The sequence below is a fragment of the Punica granatum genome, unplaced genomic scaffold (assembly GCF_007655135.1).
Source record: "Punica granatum isolate Tunisia-2019 unplaced genomic scaffold, ASM765513v2 Contig00435, whole genome shotgun sequence".
NCBI classification, from domain to species: Eukaryota; Viridiplantae; Streptophyta; class Magnoliopsida; order Myrtales; family Lythraceae; genus Punica; species Punica granatum.
The window spans coordinates 54793-62547 of NW_022204346.1; the positions used below are offsets into that span (position 1 = coordinate 54793).

The following is a 7755-nucleotide window of genomic DNA, read 5'->3' on the forward strand; positions in this document are numbered from 1 at the left end:
GGCAAATACTTTGGTAAATATTATCCTGAAAGATGTGTGCTCTGGCACATAAGCTAGCATACTCCAGAAGTAGCACTCGACGATCCTATCTCTTATAAAAGGGAAATTCTTCCTGACATCTAGGCTCTTCCACTACCTAAGTAATGGACATGGTTGAAAATCATGTCATGCAAATCTAGTCGCAGGTCAAGATAAAAAATGCTTTTCGAAAAGCATTTTCCTTCTTTTCTGCTTTTAAAACCTTAAAATTGGTCATAGGTTAATTAATAGGGCAAATTACAAAAAAAAACTCAAATTTTATAAAAAGTCTCAGTTTTGTCCTAAATTTTGTTTTGTAACAAAAAAACCATAAGTTTTCTAAAATGTCTCAAAAATGACCTCCGTTATAACTTCCGTCAATTTTTGTTGCTGATGGTGGGTCCCTTTAACAGTCCACGTAGGTCACACGTAGGCAAAAATTGACGGAAGTTATAACGGATGTCATTTTTGAGACATTTTAAAAAATTTATGGTTTTTTCTGTTACAAAACAAAATTTATGACAAAATTGAGACATTTTACAAAATTTGGATTTTTTTTTTGTAATTTACCCTAATTAATATGCAATGCAGACAGATCTAGAAATAGCAAATTCAAGCGAAGAATACTGACATGCGAACGGCTAAATTGTCACTACATATTTTTATAGGATGAAATGAAGATGATTTGTGAAAGAAAAGTATGGAAAGAAAGCTAATTACAATATATATATATATATATATATAGACATAATTACGTACGTACAAAAGATAAAATTAAATATAACTATATATGATATATCATTAACCTCACGATGCAGCCTAGTTTCCTTTGGTGCAGCGTCTGTAGCAGGTTGAAATCTAACTTTGCCAACTTCAGGAGCACTTCATTGTGTGAAGCTTCTTCTTCATATATTTTAATATATTTTCGTGAATCTAGTTTTATTAACCCCTTACGAATGTTAAACTGCCTTTGGGAGCGGCTTATCTCATCTCTAATTAAGGCAGGGCCGAGCTTCTCATTCGTGGAGGCAAGGTGGGTGAGAGTGAAAGCTAGGGCTTCCTCAAGAACATCCTCTCCGTGAGTCCGGAGATGGCTAGCTTCATATAAGCTCAGCAAACCTCTCACGTCGGTTTCAAGTGACTCATCAAAGTTTCCGTCCGGACCCTTGAACTTGCTAAACGCACCTGCATGAGTGCACATATGCACGCACTTTGGCATAAATCAAAAGACAACTGACCTGGAAACCCAAAGCCACCTTAAGCCACGTTTAACTATTATAATTGATTACTGAATCCGTACTGCTATTTATCTTGTAACCCTGCTGCCTTAGCAACCTGAACATGAGGGCAGTGGTGTAAAGATCACTGGCAAAGCTTGGACCATCCACAGACTCGATGCTTCTCTCGTGAACTTGCTTCAGAGCTTCATCAATCTCTTTCTCAAAGTGATAACCGATGCCTAGACGTTGAGTATGATTGACCAAGTTTAAGGGCAGGAAATCCCTAATTTTGATTTCTTGCCCTAATTTTGATTGCAGATGGGGGAGGGAGGGGATGATAGTGACGACGTCGTTCGACAGGGGCGGGGGAGAGGAACAACGTCGCCGTTTGGTTGGGGGAGGAGAGTGGGGCGAGGACGGTGTTGTTTTGGGCAAGTAACCTTTTTTTTTATATAAGAAAAACAAACAACGTTGCTCTTGAGCAAGTGCCACGTTAATCGGAGTCATTTGTCCACTAGATGCCACATAGGCGTCCATTTCATTTTTTCGTAACGGCACTAACAGAATTTTGACGGTAGTATCAAAACGTTATGGATTCTGATCTTTGAATGATCGTTTTGTTCAAAAAATTCTTTCAAGTAGTAATTTATTAGTTTTAAAATCTTTCAATGACCATTTTACTAGTTTTCTCTAAAATCTATCATTAACGAGGACATAAATACAAACATGAAATGTGCAACACGTGTTATTACAAAGCATACTCACTGCATAAAGTTTTATTTTCACTCCACACATGGGCAGAAACACACACTCAAACATATATTTCGGGGACCCCGAATCTCATAATTCCACTGCTACATATCTAAGGGAAAAGGATCGATGAACAGGGAAGTAATGCCATCCTTCATCCTGGTGCTTGAATGTGTGTAGATATCAATATCTTCATACCAAACACCAATCATACGGGCGATGTCGACGATCATATTAAGTAGTGGAGCCGAGACGACCGTCTGGTGTAAGGCCTCTTCATTGATGTCTTTCCAGGCATCATTGACATGCTTCCAGAGTTCATGTTTTGCTTTCTCCTCAGTGACGCCATATTGCTTCATGTAGCATTCCACGGCTGAAGCCACTTGGCCTACCTTCTGTTCAAACTGCATGATCATATATATATATATATATATATAAATCAATTAAGGTCTCCAACATGCAATATATTGATTTCTTTCACATGCATGCTTATATACATATATATATATATATAATATGTAGGTACTTATATATGAAATATATATATATTTTTTTTCTAATGAAGATGATCAATTCCAGCTGTTTAATTGATGCGAAGAAAGTTCCAAATGGGAGACGCTGCCTCGGGAGTTGCGTTAATTGGTAAACTTAATAGTGCACTAGATTTAAGAGACTCAATATGAAATATGTTGCAACAATTTAGGATTTGAAAATAAATGTTCAAGATTAAACTTGAAGAAATTGACAAATGTTGAACGTTTGCATTTTCTCTCCTCATCTTTTCTCTATAACAGTAACGTTGGAGAGGTTCCACTTGTCTTAACTAGTGTTCTATCGCGGACATTACACTGATTGGTTTTCATATATCGGTTATAATGTTATTTTAGTTAATTACATTTAGAAAGATAATTTTTCTCATTCAAAAAAATATTTTTCATTATTAAATATAATTTGAAATAATAATTTTTAGGGTTAATTTCGATGATACCCCCTATAATTTGTGAAATGGTTAAAGACAATCCTCTTTTAAAAAATTAACCACACACCACCCCTCATTTCATTGAAGTGGCACCAAGAGAACATTCACTTTGCTATGTGGATCCCATGTACCGAACTGTACAGATCGACCCATCACCTGATTTTTTTATTCGAACAAAATCTGATCTGTTTTAAGAAAAAAATAATGGAAATCAGCGAAATGAGGGGTAATGTGTGGCTAATTTTGAAAGGAGGGGATGTCACTGGCCATTTTACAAATTATAAGAGATGTCGTTGAAATTTATCATAATTTTTTATAAAGTAGAGTAACTTTTTGCCTTATTGAGCTGGTGGAACCTGGATACCGATTGTTATAAAATTTAAAAAAATGAGAGGAAAAAAATTAGAGAAAGAGTGATCAGTGATCATTATATTAGGCCAACATTCTCCCTTCTAATTGGAAAAAAAAATGATGAGTCCTTGTGTACCTCATTGTTCTTTTCCTCCTATCCGCTTTTAGGAAAAGAAGAATAAGGTGTTGACTTTTGATTAACAAAGAGACTTAATTATATTTACCCAAAAAAGAAGATACTTAATTATGACAGGAGAAATAAAATTTAACAAGTTGTGATACCTTATGAGTGACCATGTCGTTTACTAATCGAATTACGATTTGACAACCCCTAAGAATCTTCGGAATTTTGAACAGCCATTCAAAGTCATCTTTGGTTACAACATCCTTTAACCCTACGAAGGCTGTAGCTGCTAGGAATAAACCGCCACCTGAGACCAATGCGACTTGCATGTACTCCTCCATTGTTGGGGTATATTGATGATGGTACCATTTCGCTTCAGCAAAATATGCTCTCACCATACCTTTCATCTGCCAGAGTCATGCCAAAAGTCAAAAAGAAAACAAGATATATGGGTTTCTCTGATCTCAGGAAAAAAAATTTCAAGAAAAAGCTTACACGCTGTAATAAACAGGTGCTTTAAAAAAAATTAGCGAAGTTGAACGTACCGATTCTATACCGAAGTATATGCTATAAGATCCTACTTCCTCAGGCAACAAGTGCTCAGCTTCTCTATAAACATCTAGCAATGCTCGGTAACACACTTGCATATAGTCAGGCAGCTCGTCTATGACCTCCATGTCCCACCTGACAACCGAAATGAAAGTCATCGATAAAATAATAATTGGTTTTTTAGATCTCAAGCTCTATCTATAGCTTTCACTAGCCTTGTGACCATGTCATATATATGATACCATTACATATTACAGTCGATTCTAAGTTTGGGTTATTCGTATAAGAGCCTGACCTTTCAACAGCACGGGTAAAGACTTCCAGCTCTTCGAATGTGCCATGGACATCGAAGATATCATCAATAATGGTGATCATGGCAATTACTTTGGTAAATATTATCCTAAAAGATCCGTGCTCTAGCTCATAAGCTAGCATACTCCAGAAGTAGCACTCGACGATCCTGTCTCTTGTAAAAGGGAAATTCTTCTTGACATATAGGCTCTTCCACCACCTAAGTAATGGATATGGTCGAAAATCATGTCATGTAAATCCAGTCGCAGGTCAAGATGAAAAATGCTTTTTGAAAAGCATTTTCCTTCTTTTCCAGTTTTTAAAAACTTAAAATTGGTCACAGGTTAATTAATATGCATGGCAGGCAGTTTGGAATGTTATTATGATCGCTCAATCAGCAACGAATCTAGAAATAGCAAATTCAAGCAAAGAACACTGATAGACGAACGAGTAAATTGTAACTACATATATTTATAGGGTGAAATAAAGGTAATTTGTGAAAGAAAAGTATGGAAAGAAAGCTAATTACAAGATATATATATGTATAGACAGACATAATTACGTACGTACAAAAGATAAAATTAAATATAACTATATATGATATATCATTAACCTCACGATGCAGCCTATTTCCCTTTGGTGCAGCGTCTGTAGCAGGTTGAAATCTAACTTTGCCAACTTCAGGAGCACTTTATTGTGTGAAGCTTCTTCTTCATATATTTTAATATATTTTCGTGAATCTAGTTTGTTAACCCCTTACGAATGTTAAACTGCCTTTGGGAGCGGCTTATCTCATCTCTAATTAGGGCAGGGCCGAGCTTCTCATTCGTGGAGGCAAGGTGGGTGAGAGTGAAAGCTAGGGCTTCCTCAAGAACATCCTCTCCGTGAGTCCGGAGATGGCTAGCTTCATATAAGCTCAGCAAACCTCTCACGTCGGTTTCAAGTGACTCATCAAAGTTTCCGTCCGGACCCTTGAACTTGCTAAACGCACCTGCATGAGTGCACATATGCACGCGCTTTGGCATAAATCAAAAGACAACTGACCTGGAAACCCAAAGCCACCTTAAGCCACGTTTAACTATTATAATTGATTACTGAATACGTACTGCTATTTATCTTGTAACCCTGCTGCCTTAGCAACCTGAACATGAGGGCAGTGGTGTAAAGATCACTGGCAAAGCTTGGACCATCCACAGACTCGATGCTTCTCTCGTGAACTTGCTTCAGAGCTTCAACAATCTCTTTCTCAAAGTGATAACCGATGCCTAGACGTTGAGTATGATTGACCAAGTTTAATAGCTCTCTCGGGTTATCATCGGAAGCAGCAACTTCAAATATCCTCTTCACCTCGTTCTTCAAGTCTTCAATTTGTTGCTTTGACGTGTCATCAAAGTCCATCTACAAAAAAGTATGGGAAGAATGATATATACATACATGCATATATATATATATATGTATATATATACATATGAGGGCATTAGTGATTGATTGATTGTCATGATTCACCCAAAATATAAAAATCAATTGTCATGAAGTCCTCTCCATCTTTGTGTGTAATTCAAGGTTGTTTTCATTTTCCCTTTTATTTATTATTATTATTTTTTCTGTTGAAGCTTATTTTCTTAAGTCCATTGGAAATTTATAGTTCATTAGTTCTTCCGGGCGGGTCTGGCAGTAGTGGTCGAGAGGATGAGGCATCCGCCTGGAGCTAATAATACCATTTGGGAACACAAATTAGGAAAAAACACGGAGCTTTTGTAATCGTACATACATACAGCGCGTGTACAAAATAGGTCTCTATGAATATATACTTTACCCTTTCTTGAGCAGCATCATCTGCGAGGAAAAAGTCTCCCCACACACTAGGATGATATTCTGCACGACGACGTTCAGCAGCTAAGGATGGAAGTTGTTGATGAGCAGACATCTCACTCATTCTTAATTAATCCGGTGTAGCTGAGGGACTCGACTGTAGGGAGATTGCAAATTTTTGGGGCTGGTGAATTGATTGAAAGAGTCTTGGTGGGAGGGGAATTTATAGGACCGGGTTGGAAGTTGGAACCCAAACATTCACACGGAATGCGCGTCACTCTGAAAAAGCATCTTTCTAATATATATAAAGTCCAAATAGAATTTTTATATTGTCATATCATCAAAAATAAAAAAACGGAGCTCTCGTTGTTTCTTTCTTTTCTACTCTCTTCTTCGCCCGCCGGGATGCGTGTTATGGTTATACTTTTCCTTCAGGTTAATTAATTTATCACAAGGAATCATAAAAACAATATCACAATGAGAAGTTATATTTTAAAAAAAGTCTCTGTGAGTCGTTGACAAATGATAAATCCCGCCCCTCCCCAACCCAACAATAAAAAATTGTCCACTGGAAATTATTAATTTGAGATCGTCGATAATTCATAGTTAAAGAATGAGAGACCATTTCTATATCTCTATATATATGTGTGTCTCAGGCCGCCATTTTTCTATCTTTGCCCCAAATATGACAACATTGCTGAGAAGGTACAGTACAAGGACTTTTTTTTAAAAAAAAAATTATAGAGATATATATGAAGTACCTATAAAAAAAAATAGCGATAGATAAAAGGATTACCCATCGTATATAAATTATATAAAAGTCCACTAGTAATTAATGTCACAAGATTTACCAACTATCTAGGCTGAGTTGTAAGTAACATCAATCACCGTAAATAGAAAATTATAAGTTCAAGTTCTGAATAGTACATTCTTGCGAGGAAAATAATATTTAATACTTAATCCCTTGAAATTGTGAAAGAAATGTCTTACTGAAAATTAATCCTAGAATTTTTTTTTAATGAAACATTGTTGTCTTCAGTCTGATAGTTGAGAAAAATCCAACTATTCATAATTAGGTGACTTTGGCCATGTGGTATATTTAGTGGTTTTCGAACCCTCAACTAATGGCCGATAAATTCTATATTCTGTAAGCTTAATATGTTGTTGAATTATATATTCGTAATTAATCTCACAAGATTGTTAGATTTCAGCATTTTCTCCGAAGTCATTCATGTTTTGCATCGCACAAGAAATATATGCTAATTATTGGAGTTGGCATATGGTTTTTTTTCCCTTAATTTCCATATTTATCATTTTTATTAGGTAGGACCGTCGGAAATTCTGGTTTGTATGTATACAAGATATTCCCTTTTATAATTTTCTTTAATAGTTAATGTTATCATGTTAACAATCTATATATTACTAAAATTCACATGGGTGTATGAAATGGATGCTTAACAAATGCAATAAAAGTGGGTGCATTATAAATGCTATAAAAGAAAATAATTACAATTAACATAAGTGTTTAAGAAATGTACCTCTTACTAAGTACAGTTTGAATAAATTTGAAAATAAATGACTACCTTATAAAAAAACTAAAGAAATGAAAAATTTGTAAAAATTCGGTCAAATAAAAGGAAATAGTAAGAAATTAAAAAAAC

The 7755-nt window shown here is 35.6% G+C and overlaps 2 protein-coding genes across 2 annotated transcripts; both read right to left on the bottom strand.

Annotated features, from left to right (window-relative positions):
- Window positions 1–1962: 1962 nt before the first annotated feature.
- LOC116190432 ((-)-germacrene D synthase-like) lies at window positions 1963–5024 on the bottom strand. Its single transcript, XM_031520112.1, has 5 exons — window positions 4896–5024; window positions 4287–4502; window positions 3988–4126; window positions 3601–3849; window positions 1963–2392 (listed from the first exon to the last, which is right to left on the bottom strand). Exons 2-5 carry the CDS (start codon window positions 4424–4426, stop codon window positions 2093–2095), a joined length of 828 nt encoding a protein of 275 aa, XP_031375972.1. The 5' UTR covers window positions 4427–4502; window positions 4896–5024; the 3' UTR covers window positions 1963–2092.
- LOC116190428 ((-)-germacrene D synthase-like) lies at window positions 5023–6278 on the bottom strand. The gene is made up of 3 exons (XM_031520110.1): window positions 6099–6278; window positions 5389–5680; window positions 5023–5273 (listed from the first exon to the last, which is right to left on the bottom strand). Exons 1-3 carry the CDS (start codon window positions 6216–6218, stop codon window positions 5023–5025), a joined length of 663 nt encoding a protein of 220 aa, XP_031375970.1. The 5' UTR covers window positions 6219–6278.
- Between the last annotated feature and the right edge of the window lie 1477 nt (window positions 6279–7755).